General features: G+C 47.7%; 1 protein-coding gene across 3 annotated transcripts in view; it reads left to right on the forward strand.

Moving 5' to 3' along the window:
* The window catches only part of LOC119971165 (1-phosphatidylinositol 4,5-bisphosphate phosphodiesterase beta-1), a 983,652-nt gene that overhangs the window by 802,240 nt on the left and 163,724 nt on the right, over positions 1–17,688 (forward strand). For all 3 annotated transcript variants that reach the window (XM_038806377.1, XM_038806362.1, XM_038806370.1), the window contains 3 exons: positions 290–374; positions 6,138–6,262; positions 9,428–9,582. In XM_038806377.1, coding sequence (XP_038662305.1) covers positions 290–374; positions 6,138–6,262; positions 9,428–9,582 — 365 coding nt within the window. The remainder of the gene's footprint in view (positions 1–289; positions 375–6,137; positions 6,263–9,427; positions 9,583–17,688) is intronic.

Below are 17,688 nucleotides of genomic sequence, written 5' to 3' on the forward strand. Positions count from 1 at the left end.
GCGAATGGCCGAGCACACACGTAAGAGACAAGCATGTGTTTCAAGGTTGTAAAATATTTTGCGTGTATCGCTCCCTCCCCAGTTTATAATTTGAATTTCATTTCTTTGTTAGATTAGGTCCTTGCAACTCGCTCCAAAGGATGCGGCATCCCCACAATATTGTGCATCCCGCACAATAAATCTTAAATGGTTTCGGTGTGTCGGTGCCAAGCTGTCTTAAAATCTAAAGATTGGCATTGGTGACAGTGGAATTTCTGTGGGTTATTGAATATTTATGCTTTCATTGCAGAGAATAACAAGAGTTTCGAAATGTCGTCTTTCGTGGAGACAAAGGCTCTGGAACAGCTGACCAAATCCCCAGTGGAGTTTGTGGAGTATCCTTTCAATATGTGCTGACCACACTCTTCATCACCGTGGGCTAAAAGTAATTCAGTAATTTCATAGAGAAAGACGTTCTGCACTGTGTGGTAACATGATCCAAACAAGATATTTGAAATGACAACTTTATAAAATAGACAGGCAGTGGATCTTCAAGCCCACATGTCCACTTCATGTTCACTGAACATATTTTTGTCAAGACCATTTTTTTTAACATGTGAAGTCAGCCTGTCACTGATGATATATTTTATTCTATCATTTTAAGAAATACAAACTGGAGTAGGCCCTTCAAGCCTACTCCGCCATTCAACAAGGCCCCAGTTGATCTGTTGATCTTTCACCTTCTCGCACGAGCCCCATAAGCCTTCATTGACTAAGGGCGGGATTTTCTTCTGGTCCCACTGAGGGCGACCCGCCCCCGTGACAGGTTCCTCAGTGGCAGGACGGGCAAACAACACAAATCGCTCTCAACTTTGGCGGGGCCGGAGGATCCCGCTGGCAGCCGACGGCAAGCTGCGTCTGCAAAACATGCCATGGGAGGGTCTGGAAAACCCAGGTATAAGTCTGAAAAAATATTTCAATCGCTGACCTCAATATATTCATTGACTGAGTATCCACAGCCCTCTGGCGTGGAGAATTCCAAATATTCACAACCCTTCGAGTGAAGAAATTTTCCTCATCTCAGTTCCAAATGGCCGACCGCTTATTCCGAGACTGTGACTCCATGTTTCTGATTCCCCAGGCAGTGGAAACATTTCCTCATTATCTGCCCTGTCAAGCCCCTTGAGAATTTTATGTTTCAGCTAAGTTACCCCATATTCTTTGAATCTCTCGGGCATATAGGCCGAGTTTACTCTATCTCTCCTCAGAACAGGAACCAGTCTAGTGAACCTTTATTACACCAGGCTCAAGGGCAAATATATCCTTACTTAGGTGAAGAGACCAAAACTGCACAGATTCCTGGGCCGGGATTCTCCCCTACCCGGCGGAGCGGGGGGTCCTGCCGTGTTGGAGTGGTGTGAACCACCCCGGCGTCGGGTCACCCCAAAGGTGCGGACGTCTCCACACATTTAGGGGCCAAGCCCTCACACTGAGGGGCTAGGCCCGCGCCGGAGTGGTTCCCGCTCCGCCGGCTGGCGTGAACGGCCTTTGGCACCATGCCAGCTGGGGCCGAAAGGACTTCGCCGGCCGGCGTAAGTCTGCGCATGCGCCGGAGCATCAGCGGCTGCCCCCATGGTGAAGACCATGGCGATGGCGGAAGAAAAGGAGTGCCCCCACAGCACAGGCCCGCCCACCAATCGGTGGACCCCGATCGCAGGCCAGGCCACCGTGGGGGCACCCCCCAGGGTCAGATCGCCCCGCGCCCCCTCCCAGGACCCCGGCGCCCGCCCTTGCCTGCTCCCGCCGGTAAGGTAGGTGTTTTGATCCACGCCGGTGGGAGAGGCTTGACAGCGGCGGGACTCCGGTCCCATCGCGGGCTGGAGAATCGCCGCGGGGGGCAGCACTGAGGGAGTGCTGCACTATCAGAGCTACCGTCAATTCAGAGATGTTAAATTGTGGCCCCACAGCTGGGAATAAAAGTTCCCCCGATGTTATGTCGAAAAAGACCTGTTTCATTTCCTACATTGCATCTGTGACTACACTTCAAAAGTAGTTAATGGGCGGCATCGCTCTTTGGGCTGTCCAGTGGTTGAGACAGCTCTGTAAATGCAAGTTTTAACTTTTAGTTTGAAGAGAGGACTGAAAGGCATTTTGAATTTTAACACATGCAAACATTTCATTGATATATAATAGTCTTTTATTCCTTGCAGAGATGATGCTATTGTGACCTTGGGTGGGATTCTCCGGTATCCGGCGGGCGGGCCGTACCAGTGCCAAAGAGTGGTGTGAACCACTCCGGCATCGGGCCACCCAGAAGGTGCAGAATCCTCCCCACCTTCGGGGGCTAGGCCAGCGCTGGAGTGATTGGCGCCGCACCAACCGACGCCGAAGGGCCTCCGCCGGCCGGCGTGGTGCCAGCGTGTTCCCAGAACCGCTGGCATGATCCCAGTGCATGCGCAGGGGGTTTCTTCTCCACGCCGGCCATGGCGGAGCTTTACACAGGGCGGCGTGGAGGGAAGGAGTGCCTTCACAGCACAGGCCTGCTCGCAGATCGGTGGGCCCCGATCGTGGGCCAGGTCACAGTGGGTCCCCCCCCGGATCTCTCCGCGACCCCCAAGGACTCCGCAGGCTGCCCTCAGGGCCAGGTCCCGTCGGACCTTGTGTAATTCATGCCAGCGGGACTGGCCAAAAACGGGCGGTTCCTCGGCTCATCGGGGACGGGTGCAGCTTCAGAACGCCCCCCCCCCCCCCCCCCTCCCGCCCCAGCGATTCCTCGACCCGGAGTGGGGTCGGAGAATCCCGACCCTTGTTCTGTTTGAACAAGCATGTTTTTCCAATCAAATCAAAGAGCTGCTCATTCAAAATATGACCACAGGATGGCGCTGTGTCTTAACAGATACCAACAGTGGCAAGAACCCAGAAGTGATTCAAATAGTTATTTTCCAGTTTACTCAAATGTTGAAAAAATATTTTTAATTAGAATAATTCAGGAGGGTATTATTAGGCAGTTTATTCAATATATATTTATACATAACTTGCAGTGCTGATGGAAAAGAACTTTCAATTTATGAATTCCTTTGGGAAACGCATGTTTTAACTTTTGCAAATTAAGGGGCCGAGAAGCAGGATCAGCTGTGTGCCTGTGGGATGATAATTCAAAAGTTCAACGTGACCCAAGACGTTTTCTTGAAGGCAAGTCCAAACTAACATATAGCACAAACAGGAGCGCTGGGGCTGGTTTAGCACAGTGGGCTAAACAGCTGGTTTGTGATGCAGAACAAGGCCAGCAGCGCGGGTTCAATTCCCGTACCAGCCTCCCCGAACAGGCGCCGGAATGTGACAACTAGGGGCTTTTCACAGTAACTTCACTGAAGCCTACTTGTGACAATAAGCGATTATTATTATTAAATACTCAGCAGGTCAGGCAATTCTTAATTGCCCTCTGATGTTGGCCTTGCGAGCCATTCAGTTCAAGGGCAATTAGGGATGGGGGAACAAATGATGGCCTTACCAGTGACGCTTACCTCACATGAAAGAATGAAAAGAAAAATCAAAGCAACATCTGTGGAGACAGAAGCAGAGTTGACGTTTCAGATTACTGCCGCCGCAGTAATTTGCTTTTATTAACATTTCAGGTCTGTGGTCTTTCATCAGAACCTGAAATTTGAGCTCCGGTTCTCCCTCCAAGGGTGAGCGTTTCCAGCAATTTTCCGTAAACATTTCAGATTTCCATCGTGCGGATCCTTTTGCTTTTTTCCAAAATAGGGTGACACTTCTTGGGGAAAAAATAAAAATGACAAAATGGCGGACTTTGGGGGGAGGGGGGGGACTAAAGTTATTGGGAATTTGTTCATTCATGCTCTGCCCTAAGGTGGATCCTTTGGCTCATTATATAGAACATGCAGTGCAGAAGGAGGCCATTCGGCCAATCGAGTCTGCACCGACCTATTTAAGCCCTCACTCCCACCCTATTCCCGTAACCCAATAACCCCTCCTAAACCTTTTTTTGGACACTAAGGTCAATTTATCATGGCCAATCCACCTAACCTGCACTTCATTGGACTGGGAGGAAACCGGATCACCCAGAGGAAACCCACGCAAACACAGGGAGAATGTGCAGACTCCACACAGACAGTGACAGCGGGGAATCAAACCTGGGACCCTGGTGCTGTGAAGCCACAGTGCTAGCCACATGTGCTACCTTGCTGCCCACGGATGTTGTCTGCTGATGTTTCGTCCTGAGCCATTTTCTTGGATTTTTTTCGTCAGTGGTCGTTTACCATTGACTTCCTCTCTCAGGGACAGAGCAAAGACCCAGTCCCTTGTCTACCTTAGCCAGAGCGAGGATCGAACCCTCACCATTGGCGCTACTCCGAACCGTACACGAGCCATCCAGCCAACTGAGCTAACCAGCCTCCCAATATTGCAGCAGAAAGTAATTTTTTTTTGCATGCTTTTTTATTTCAACGTGACATGAGCTTCAATTGTGAGACAAAGGCCAGAGTAATCCTGTTGTCACTGTGATCGTACCATTCAAGCAATTTATTGACGGCGACCCAACCAGTGACTGACTCACTTTGATGCGCCACATATTGGGTGGAATTTTACAGTCCCGAGGGACGGGACTGGAAAATACAGCAGGCCATTCAAAATTCCATTTCTTTGGGCAGGTCCGGATTATTCCGGACATTGAATCAATGGCAATCTCACCTGCCTTGACTTCTGTCAAGCATCACCACCACAATACATTTTCTCCGATGTTGGGTGCGATGCTTTGAAAGTTTCAAGGCCCAGATTGTGTGGTGGTCATTGACCTATGCCTGCCCCTCGCTGCAGAACAGCATTGAAGAACTAGTATTGTCATACAATGGAGATTAACACTGTGAGGATCTAACAGCGCTTGGAAGGAGCCCAGCTCAGATTCACCAGAATATTACCCAGGGTTTCAAGAAGAGACATTTTGTAAACAAGGCTTATATTCGATATAACAGGTTTAGGGGCGATTTGGTCATAGAATCCCTACTGTCAAGAAGGAGGCCATTCAGCCCAATGAAACTGCACCAACCCTCAGAAAGAGCACCCTACCTAGACCCACTCATCCCTGCCCTTGCCCTTTAACCCCATAATCTGACCTACACATGATTGGTCACCGAGGGGCGATTTTTAGCACGGCCAATCCACCTAACCTGCACATCTTTGGAAACCTGGACTGCCTGGAGGAAACTCACACAAACATGGGGAGAGCATGCAAACTTCACACAGACATTCACCCAAGGCTGGAATTGAAGCTGGGTCCTTGGCGCTGTGAGGCAGCAGTGCTAACCACTGTGCCTCCATGCTGCCCTCTATGCCACCGTGCCATGAAGATTTTAAGATTTTGAAAATAATTTATCAGGGAGATAGAAATTGTCATTGCTGGTGGAGAAAACTAGGATAAGGACACATAGAATCATAGGATTTACAGTGCAGAATGAGGCCATTCGGCCCATCGAGTCCGCACCGGCCCTTGGAAAGAGCACCCTACTTACGCTCACACTTCCACCCTAACCCCGCAACCCAGTAACCCCACCTAACCTTTTTGGACACTAAGGGCAATTTAGCATGGGCAATCCACCTAACCTGCACATCTTTGGACCGTGGGAGAAAACCGGAGCACCCGGAGGAAACCCACACAGACAGGGGGAGAACGTGCAGACTCCGCACAGACAGTGACCCAAGCCAGGGAATCGAACCTGGGACCCTGGAGCTGTGAAGCAAATGTGCTAATCACTGTGCCGTGGTGCCGCCCAACCTCAATGTCAGAGCCAGTTGATTCAGGAGAGATATTACGAAATATTTCCTTACGCAAAGTTTGGGAGAATGATAGAACTCTTTAAAAATAGAGTTAATAATTATTCGGTTGATGGATTTTTCGCTAGACAAGGGTACTAAAGAGCTGTGAAACCAAGGCCGGTGGATGGGGTAACGGTACACATCAGTCATGATCTCATTCAATGGAAGAACAGGCTCATGGGGCCGAATGGTCCTATCATACGGTCACCTGTTTCCTCTGGTTCTTTCCATGGAGATTGTATTTGTCATTTCATGTGTGCTTGCATTTGGAAACCCTGAGAGCTCTTCATTTTCTGCCGACCTTTCCTCAGCAAACAATATGACAGATATAACAAGAGGCAGCTGAGTCGTCTTTACCCGAAGGGGACACGAGTGGATTCCTCAAACTACATGCCTCAGGTCTTCTGGAACGCTGGATGTCACTTGGTAGCTCTTAACTTCCAGACGTTAGGTGAGTACCACAGTTTTAAAATGATTAAGACCATAAGACCATAAGACATAGGAGTGGAAGTAAGGCCATTCGGCCCATCGAGTCCACTCCGCCATTCAGTCATGGCTGATGGGCATTTCAACTCCACCTACCAGCATTCTCCCCGTAGCCCTTATTGATCGGGTTGATGCTGGGAGGCTATTGCCCTTGGTTGGAAAGTCTAGATCCAGGAGTCATAATCTCAGGACAAGGCATCAGCCATTTCTGGATGGGGATAAGGAGAAATTTCTTCACACAGAGTGTTTGTGTATATATTTGGTATTTTATATCTCAGAGAACTTTGGGTGCTTAATTTTCAATGCTGAGCTTGATGGACAGGAAGAGAATAAGCAGATATGGGGATAAGGCGGGAACGTGTAGGCAAGGTAGATAATCCACCATGATCTTATCGAATGGTGGTTTAGATTCAAGGGCCTGCCTGGCCTACTCATCCCTTTCTTCAGTTCTTCTGTAATGCTGTTCAGAAATTAAACCACTGAGCAGGACCAGGCCTTTCGGAGATCAGCTGATGGCAATGGGGTCATTTTCTGAGGCTCCTTTCCCAGAGGTGAGCTTTGCCCGTAATGCACGCGTTTCAGAAAAGTACGACGTGTACTGCAGCCCTTTACTGACTTCTCCCCTCACTCCAACCCTGAATACTCATTCAATTGACCTCCAGCCTGTCACACTCGTAAAAATGAATTAAATCTAAATCACTGGAGTGTGGTTCTTTAATTTGACATTGTTAGGGGTAGAGCCACTCGCATTAAAATTGAACCACCAAGCTATCAAATCAAACCCAAGCATTCAAAATGCTTAGAAGTTATCAGAAGCACATCATCATGACTGTAATGCAGCAACCTGGCTGGGCTAACCAAACTTATGGGAAATACAATGTCCTTCTAAACCAAATAAGATAAAAGGCAAAATAAATAGGTATTGTTCACATTGAATATCGAACCTAGCAGATCAAAATAGTCAGGTGTGGAACTCACTATATCATGCAGAACAGAGGGAGGACACTGAAAGGGTTCAGCGATGATATCTCTTAAAACTGAATTGTTAGCATGCCACGAGAATAGTTTGACATAAGTTATTTTGTTAAGGATTGAGATGAATTATACGAGTAATAATTATTAACCATTAAACATGTATTTTTAGGACATGGCAGTAATAAGCAATCAAATGGGATTTAGGATAGCTAACTTGACCAAAACGACGTTACTTCTGACATCTTGGCCTGGATTCTCCGGTATCCGGTGGGCGGGCCGTACCGGTGCCAAAGAGTGGTGTGAACCACTCCGGCGTCGGGCCGCCCAGAAGGTGCGAATCCTCCGCACCTTCGGGGGCCAGGCCGGCGCTGGAGTGATTGGTGCCGTGCCAACCGGCGCCGAAGGGCCTCCGCTGGCAGGCACGAGTTGGCGCATGCGCAGGAGCGCCAGCGTGTTCACAGAACCGCTGCCGTGATCCCAGCGCATGCGCAGAGGGTTTCTTCTCCGCGCTGGCCATGGAGGAGCTTTACAGCGGCGGGCTGGAGGGAAGGAGTGCCACCGCGGCACAGGCCTGCCCACAGATCGGTGGGCCCCGATTGCGGGCCAGGCCACCATGCCCCCCCCCCCCCAGAGCCAGATCCCCCTGTGTCCCCCTGAGGACTCCGCAGGCCGCCCGCAGAGCCAGGTCCCGCCGGTAAGAACCTTGTGTAATTTACACCGGCCGCACTGGCTGAAAACAGGCGGCCGCTCGGTCCATCGCGGAGCGGAGAATCGCCGGGGATGGGGGGGGGGGCCATTGCCAACGGCCCTCGACTGGTGCGGCACGATTCCTGCCCCCGCCATAAAATCGGTGCCGGAGAATTCAGCAGTCGGTGTCGGGGAAGGATTCACGCCGCACCCCGTGATTCTCCAGCCCGGCGGGGGGGTCGGAGAATCCCGCCCCTTGTCATTGTGAAACAATTCAGGGTGCTGGTTCTGTTGTTCTGCTTCTTACAGTCAGCAAGCTGCTGGGATTGTACACAGCTGTCAGGATCAGGATCAATCATGCGCTGCTTGTGATTCTATTGGGTGAAGTTTAAACACTGCTTGCAGTTCTATTGGATAAGTTTAAAAGTAGTAGCTTCAGGAATTGGATCTGGGGTGGGATATTGCTTACCAACTGGGGTGGGATATTGATTTTTGAATGTTGTATAATTACTGAGTTCGGGTCTTTGTTCGGCAGAACAGGTCTTGGCCGATATCCAGTCTGCTCTCCGTGTACACATAACAAGCTTGATTAAATAGCCATCTTGTCAAGGTTGTGGTGTTTTGTTCCTCTCTGTACTGAGCTGAGCCACAGGCAATAACCCCACATGGAAGCTGACTCAATACACAGGTCTTGAAACCGCAGCTACATCAGACACTTGATGCATCTTGCCAATAATAGCTGCTTGAAAAAGCGCTGATTACTCCCACACCCCCTGCTCCCTCCTCACCGCCCTCCAAATTATCCCCCTTGTCCAAATTCCTTTTGAAAGTTATAATTGAATCTGCTTCCACGTCTGCCCTTTCAGGCAACACATTCCAGAGCATTGATGCTGTTTTGTGCTGAGTTCATTAATGTCAATAATGTTGACCTCAAGAGTTGCCAGTCGAAGAAGAGGAGAGATTAAAAAGATAGACTTGTGTGTTTCTGCTCCTGATCACTATTGAATGGCACTGATATAAAATGCACTGCACGCATGTGGGTGTGGGGTGATAATGTTGCCTGATGTGATACGAACAAGGAGTAGGCTATATCGCCTCTCCATCCTGCTCTGCCATTTGATATGGTCATGGTTGATCTGAAACGAACCTCAAATTTGTACCCCAGAAACAAACATACGTTTGCACACTTTACCGAGGCAGCCTCGTGAAGGATTGTTGCTTGGATTGACACCTACAACTCTGCTACACGTAGAGAACTTGACTCATGAGAGAGTGGGGGAAAATCTAACAGGGTAATGAGGGTGCCAATCAGGACTACTGTTTATTGTCATAACAAAACGTTAACAGATCTCATAGTTATGGTGAAAGCCCTGAGCTGAATTTGTTTTATCAACGTGGTGCTGGTTGTACCTATAGGATGAAGTCAAGTGATAAGTGTCTCTTGTATTTCCTTGAATGGTTTACTCAGACCTGGCTATGCAGCTGAACATGGGGATGTTTGAGCACAATGGGAAAAGTGGCTTTCGCCTGAAACCAGAGTTCATGAGACGCACGGACAAACACTTTGACCCTTTCACTGAGACCACCGTTGATGGAATAGTGGCCAACACTCTTTCAGTGAAGGTATTATTTTCAAAGATGTTTCTGGAACACTGTGTGGAGAAAATTGTTTTTTGACTAATTGCAATGTGGGCAATAGAACGGTTCCAATTTTAAGTCCAATAATTATACGTTGAGGAAGAATGAGTCTGAAACTAGCCTGTACTTTAAAACAAGTTTTTTTCCCCAGATGATAAAATAAAGTCACAGACTCTCCCAGTTCCACCCAGAAGCTCAGAGGGAAATAGATTCTGTACTCTTGCAATGATTAGGCAACTGCAGCACAAATTCACCATTAACATACGGCCCAGGAGGCCAGTTGTTGAGTCTTTGCTGCTTCTCTGCAAGAGCAAAGAACAAATAGCAATACAGCACAAGAACAGGCCCTTCAGCTCTCCAAGCCTGTGCCGACCATGGTACCTGTCTAAACTAAAACCGTATGTACTTATGGAGTCTGTATCCTTCCATTTCCACCCTATTCATATAGTTGTCGAGATGACCCTTAATTGTCACTATCATGCCTGCTCACACCACCTCTCCAGGCAGCACGTTTACTACCCTCTGTGTAAAAAACCTTAACTCATACATCAATTCTAAACTTTTCCCCACACATTTTAACCTATGTCCCCTAATACCTGACTCTCCTAGCCCAGGAAAGAGCATCTGACTATTCACTCTGTCCATGCCACTCATAATCTTGTAGACCTCTATCAGGTCACCTCCCAGCCTCCATCGTTTAAGTGAGAACAGACCGAGTTTATCTAACCGCGCCTCATAGCTAATGCCCTCCATACCAGACAACATCTTAGTAAACCACTTCTCTGCCCTCTCTGAAACTTCCACATCCTTCTGTTGGTGGTACACAATAATCCAAATGAGGCCTAACTGAGGTCCTGTACAGCTGCAACATAACTTGCCAATTTTTATATTCCGCGCCCCCACCGATAAAGACCAGCATGCCATATGCTTTCTTGACCACCTTATTCACATGCGTTGCCACTTTCAGTGACCTGTGGACATGCATGCCCATATCTCTCTGCCTGTCAGTACTCGCAAGAGTTCGACCATTTATTGTGTAATTCCTACATGCATTGGACCTTCCAAAGTGCATTACCTCACACTTGTCCGGATTAAACGCCATCTGCCATTTCTCCGCCAAGACACCAACCAGTTTATATCCTGCTGTATCCTCTGGCAATCCTCTTCACTATCCGAACTCCACCAATTTTTGTGTCATCTGCGAACTTACTAATCAGACCAGCAACATTTCTTCCAAATCATTAGGGGCCTCACGGTAGCATGGTGGTTAGCATCAATGCTTCACAGCTCCAGGGTCCCAGGTTCGATTCCCGGCTGGGTCACTGTCTGTGTGGAGTCTGCACGTCCTCCCCGTGTGTGTGTGGGTTTCCTCCGGGTGCTCAGGTTTCCTCCCACAGTCCAAAGATGTGCAGGTTAGGTGGATTGGCCATGCTAAATTTTGCCCGTAGTGTAAGGTTAATGGGGGGATTGTTGGGTTACGGGTATACGGGTTACGTGGGTTTGAGTAGGGTGATCATTGCTCGGCACAACATCGAGGGCCGAAGGGCCTGTTCTGTGCTGTACTGTTCTATGTTCTATGTTCTATACATTATGAACAACAAAGGTCCCAGAACTGATCCCTGTGGAACGCCGCAAGTCACAGCCTTCCATTCAGAAAAATACCCTTCTACTGCTACCCTCTGTCTTCTGTGCCCAAGCCAGTCCTGTATCCAACTTGCCAGTTTTCCTCTGATCCCATGGTGACTTCACCTTTCGTGCCAGCCTACCATGAGGTACCTTGTCAAAGGCTTTACTGAAGTTCATACATACAACATCTACTGCCTTTCCCTCATCTATCATCTTTGTCACTTCTTCGAAAAACCCAATCAAATTAGTGAGGTGCGACCTCCCCTTCACAAAACCATGCTGTTCATCACTAATAAGTCCATTTGTTTCCAAATCCTATCTCTAAGAATCTTTTCCAATAATTTCCCTACCATTGACGTAAAGCTCACTGGCCTATAATTTCCTGGGTTATCCCTGCTGCCCTTCTTAAACAATGGAATAACATTGGCTACTCTCCAGTCCTCTGGAACTTCACCTGCAGCCAATGAGGATACAACGATTACTGTCAAGGCCCCAGCAATTTCCTCCCTTGCCTCCCTCAGTATTCTGGGGTAGATTTCATCGAGTCCTGGGGACTCAGCAAGTCAGCTAACCCCACCTGATTCCTCTTTCCCTGCAGCACTTCAATTTATTTTCCATTCAATCATTTGTCCAATTCCCTTTTGTAAACCATAATTGCACCACTTCCACCACACTCATTCTCAGGCAGGGCATTCCAGATTATAAACACTCGCAGCATCAAATATTTTTACCTTGTGTCACCCTTGGTTTGTTTACGTTACCAATCGGTGTCTTCTGGTTCACGATCCTTCATAGATTCTTCATGACAGGAGCAGGGGTAGGCCAATTAGCTCATTGTAACCTGCTCGGCCATTCAGTAAGATCATGGCTGATCTGATTGTGGCCTCGACTCCTCTTTGTTGCCTGTACCCCCAAAGCTTTAACTCCCTTGTCAGCCAAAAAACAGTCTAAATCAATCTTGAATATATTCAATGGTCCAGTCTCCCCTGCTCTCCTGGGAAGAAAATTCAAAAGTCTACCGCGCCTCTGAGAGAAGAAATAGGAGACTCCTTACTTTTGAGCTGGGCCCTAGTTGTAGATTCCTCTCAGCATCTACCCTGTCAAGCCTACTCAGAACCTTATACATGTCAATAAGATCACCTGTCGTGAACCACGCTGATGTTACCTATGAGGGTATCCCAACTTGGAACACTGGTTTGTAGGGGTATATAGTTTTGTTTATGGAATGGTGTGATGAATCAAGTAAAACCCCAGTGCGAATAAGTAGCCCAGTTGTTGTGTAACAATTATTTTTTTCTGTTTTTTTTATAAATTTAGTGTACCCAATTGATTTTTTTTTTCAATTAAGGGGCAATTTAGCGTGGCCAATCCATCTACCCTGCACATCTTTGGGTTGTGGGGCGAAACCCACGCAAACATGGGGAGAATGTGCAAACTCTACACGGACAGTGACCCAGAGCTGGTATCGAACCTGGGACCTCAGCGTTGTGAGGCTGCAGGGCTAACCCACCGCGCCACCGTGCTGCCCAGTGTAACAATTATTAAAGACTATGGGCGCGATTCTCCGCTGCCCACGCCGGTTGGGAGAATAGCGGGAGGGCCTCCCGACATTTTTCACGCCCTCCCGCTATTCTCCCCCCCCCCCCTCGCCCGACCCACGTCACGAATCGCCGTTCACCGTTTTTTACGGCGAGCGGCGATACTCCGCGGCCGATGGGCCGAGCGGCCGGGCCTTTACGCCCGTTTTTTCACGGCAGCAAACACACCTGCTTGCTGCCGTCGTAAAAACGGGCGCTGGATGCCCGTTTGGGGCATCCAGAGGCCCGTTTGGGGCGGGAGCACCACCGTGGTGCTCGGGAGGGGACAGGCCCGCGATCGGTGCCCACTGATCGTCGGGCCTGCGTCCAAAAGGGACGCACTATTTCCCCTCCGCCGCCCGTCAAGATCAAGCCGCCAGATCTTGTCGGGCGGCGGTGGAGAAATGCGGAACCGCGCATGTGTCAATGGCGTGATGACATCACCCGCGCATGCGCGGGTTGGAGCCGGCTTGGCACGCGGCCTTAACAACGGTCGTTAAGGCCGCGACGCCGTGATTCCCGTTTCACAGCAGCCTTTACGACTCTCCGCATTTGCGCAGAATCTCGCCCTATTTGTTATATTAAAGAAATAATAAATACACACAAATTAGACTATTCTATGCTGTGACAATTAAGTATATGAATTACTAAACACACACAGTTTATTCTAGTAGGCACCCCTTGTTCCAAAATATACCTACAATCCCTGAACTCTTTAAGACTTCCCCTTTCCCCAAACAACATCTAAAGTAAATAAATCTATAAGTCAAGTCCAATTTATAATTATCACACAAGACAGGATTGATGATTAAATCTGGGAAAAATCTTTTCTTGGTCCAGCAAAGAGATTCAATGAAGGTTTCTGCACTGGCCTAGCTCTAAGACTTAGAAACTATTAGATGTAAATCTGGCCCTCTCGAGTTTAATGTCATAAAATTGTCAGGTAAATGTTAATGATCAATTATATTGACTTACATTGGATTACTTGGTGAATCTGTATAAACCTTTTCGCCAGTTGAATTGTGGTATATCTATTCTTTCTCTTTCCAAAACAGAATTTACTCCCATATATAATCTGTGACTCAGTGGTAATGCTCTCTCCTCAGAATCAGAATGTAGATAGTTCACATCCCACTTTAGGGGCTTAAGATCATAATCCAAGCTATTAGTCATTTACAAGGGGGGTAAAGGGAGTGCTCCATAGTTGAAAGAGTCGTCTTTTGGATGATATGTCAAACGTAAGTCCCATCTACCCTCACAACTGGATATAAAAGATCCCAACTATCCCAAGATCCCAATAAAAGATACCCTCACAACTGGATATAAAAGATTCGGGGCCTCACGGTAGCATGGTGGTTAGCATCAATGCTTCACAGCTCCAGGGTCCCAGGTTCGATTCCCGGCTGGGTCACTGTCTGTGTGGAGTCTGCACGTCCTCCCCGTGTGTGCGTGGGTTTCCTCCGGGTGCTCCGGTTTCCTCCCACAGTCCAAAGATGTGCGGGTTAGGTGGATTGGCCATGCTAAATTGCCCGTAGTGTAAGGTTAATGGGGGGATTGTTGGGTTATGGGTATACGGGTTATGTGGGTTTAAGTAGGGTGATCATTGTTCGGCACAACATCGAGGGCCGAAGGGCCTGTTCTGTGCTGTACTGTTCTATGTTCTATGTTCTATCCCATGGTGCTATTCAAAGAAGAGCAGACATTTCTCCCCAGTGATCCAGACAATACTTATTCAGTATGCAGTATGTAGATAGGCCAACAAGAGGCGAGGCCGTATTGGATTTGGTACTGGGTAATGAACCAGGACAGGTGTTAGATTTGGAGGTAGGTGCGCATTTTGGTGATAGTGACCACAATTCGATTATGTTTACTTTAGCGATGGAAAGGGATAGGTATATACCGCAGGACAAGAGTTATTGCTGGGGGAAAGGCAATTATGATGCGATGAGGCAAGACTTAGGATGCATCGACTGGAGAGGAAAACTGCAGGGAATGGACACAATGGAAATGTGGAGCATGTTCAAGGAACAGATACTGCATGTCCTTGATAAGTATGTACCTGTTAGGCAGGGAGGAAGTGGTCGAGCAAGGGGATCATGGGTTACTAAAGCAGTTGAAATACTTGTCAAGAGGAAGAATGAGGCTTAATGTGAAGATGATACGTGATGGTTCAGTTGGGTCACTTGAGAGTTACAAGTTAGTTGGAAGGCTCTAAAGAGAGAGCTAAGAAGAGCCGAGCGAGGACATGAGAAGTCTTTGGCAGGTAGGATCAAGGATAACCCTAAAGCTTTCTATAGGTATGTCAGGAATAAAAGATTGACTAAGATCAGAGTAGGGCCAGTCAAGGACAGTAGTGGGAAGTTGTGCGTGGAGTCCGAGCAGATAGGAGAGGTGCTAAATGAATATTTGTCGTCTGTATTCACACAGGAAAAAGACAAAGTTGTCGGGGAGAATACTGAGATACAGGCTACTAGACTAGAAGGGCTTGAGGTTCATAAGGAGGACGTGTTAGCGATTCTGGAAAGTGTGAAAATAGATAAGTCCCCTGGGCCGGATGGGATTTATCCTAGGATTCTCTGGGAAGCTAGGGAGGAGATTGCTGAGCCTTTGGCTTTGATCTTTAAGTCATCTTCGTCTACAGGAATAGTGCCAGAGGACTGGAGGATAGCAAATGTTGTCCCCTTGTACAAGAAGGGGAGTAGAGACAACCCCGCTAACTATAGACCAGTGAGCCTTACTTCTGTTGTGGGAAAGGTCTTGGAAAGGTTTATAAGAGATAGGATGGACATTATCTGGAAAGGAATAATTTGATTAGAGATAGTCAACATGGTTTTGTGAAGGGTAGATCGTGCCTCACAAACCTTATTGAGTTCTTCGAGAAGGTGACCAAACAGATGGATGAGGGTAAAGCAGTTTATGTGGTGTATATGGATTTCAGGTAACATTTGATAAGGTTCCCCACGGTAGGCTATTGCAGAAAATACAGAGGCATGGGATTCAGGGTGATTTAGCAGTTTGGATCAGAAATTGGCTAGCAGATAGAAGACAACGGGTGGTGGTTGATGGGAAATGCTCTGACTGGTGTCCAGTTACTACTGGTGTGCCACAAGGATCTGTTTTGGGGCCGCTGCTGTTTGTCATTTTTATAAATGACCTGGAGGAGGGCGTAGAAGGATGGGTGAGTAAATTTGCAGATGACACTAAAGTCGGTGGAGTTGTGGACAGTGCAGAAGGACGTTACAAGTTACAGAAGGACATAGATAAGCTGCAGAGCTGGGCTGACAGGTGGCAAATGGAGTTTAATGCAGAAAAGTGTGAGGTGATTCATTTTGGAAGGAATAACAGGAAGACAGAGTACTGGGCTAATGGTAAGATTCGTGGTAGTGTGAACGAGCAGAGAGATCTCGGTGTCCATGTCCATAGATCCCTGAAAGTTTCCACCCAGGTTGAGAGGGTTGTTAAGAAGACATACGGTGTGTTAGCTTTTATTGGTAGAGGAATTGAGTTTCGGAGCCATGAGGTCACGTTGCAGTTATACAAAACTCTGGTGCGGCCGCATTTGGAGTATTGTGTGCAGTTCTGGTCGCCACATTATAGGAAGGATGTGGAAGCATTGGAACGGGTACAGAGGAGATTTACCAGGATGTTGCCTGGTATGGAGGGAAGATCATATGAGGAAAGGCTGAAGGACTTGAGGCTGTTTTCGTTAGAGAGAAGAAGGTTAAGAGGTGACTTAATTGAGGCATACAAGATGATCAGAGGATTAGATAGGGTGGACATCGAGAGCCTTTTTCCTCGGATGGTGATGTCCAGCACGAGGAGACATAGCTTTAAATTGAGGGGAGATAGATATAGGACAGGTGTCAGAGGTAGGTTCTTTACTCAGAGAGTAGCAAGGGCGTGGAATGCCCTGCCTTCAACAGTAGTGGACTTGCCAACACTAAACGCGTTCAAATGGTCATTAGATAGGCATCTATCTGGTAAAGCGAAAAGTGCAGAGGATACTGGAAGTCTGCAGAGGGATTTGGATAGGTTAAGTGAATGGGCTAGGGTCTGGCAGATGGAATACAATGTTGACAAATGTGAGGTTATCCATTTTGGTAGGAATAACAGCAAACGGGATTTTTATTTAAACGATAAAATATTAAAGCATGCCGCTGTTCAGAGAGACTTGGGTGTGCTAGTGCATGAGTCACAGAAGGTTGGTTTACAAGTGCAACAGGTGATTAAGAAGGAAAATGGAATGTTGTCCTTCATTGCTAGAGGGATGGAGTTTAAGACTAGGGAGGTTATGTTTCAATTGTATAAGGTGTTAATGTGGCCACACCTGGAGTATTGTGTTCAGTTTTGGTCTCCTTACTTGAGAAAGGACGTACTGGCGCTGGAGGGTGTGCAGAGGAGATTCACTAGGTTAATCCCAGAGCTGAAGGGGTTGGATTATGAGGAGAGGTTGAGTAGACTGGGACTGTACTCGTTGGAATTTAGAAGGATGAGGGGGGATCTTATAGAAACATTTAAAATTATGAAGGGAATAGATAGGATAGATGCGGACAGGTTGTTTCCACTGGCGGGTGACAGCAGAACTAGGGGACATAGCCTCAAAATAAGGAGAAGTAGATTTAGGACTGAGTTTAGGAGGAACTTCTTCACCCAAAGGGTTGTGAATCTATGGAATTCCTTGCCCAGTGAAGCAGTTGAGGCTCCTTCATTACATGTTTTTAAGGTAAAGATAGATAGTTTTTTGAAGAATAAAGGGATTAAGGGTTATGGTGTTCGGGCCGGAAAGTGGAGCTGAGTCCACAAAAGATCAGCCATGATCTAATTGAATGGCGGAGCAGGCTCGAGAGGCCAGATGGCCTACTCCTGCTCCTAGTTCTTATGTTCTTAT

The sequence above is a fragment of the Scyliorhinus canicula genome, chromosome 1 (assembly GCF_902713615.1).
Source record: "Scyliorhinus canicula chromosome 1, sScyCan1.1, whole genome shotgun sequence".
Lineage (NCBI taxonomy): Eukaryota > Metazoa > Chordata > Chondrichthyes > Carcharhiniformes > Scyliorhinidae > Scyliorhinus > Scyliorhinus canicula.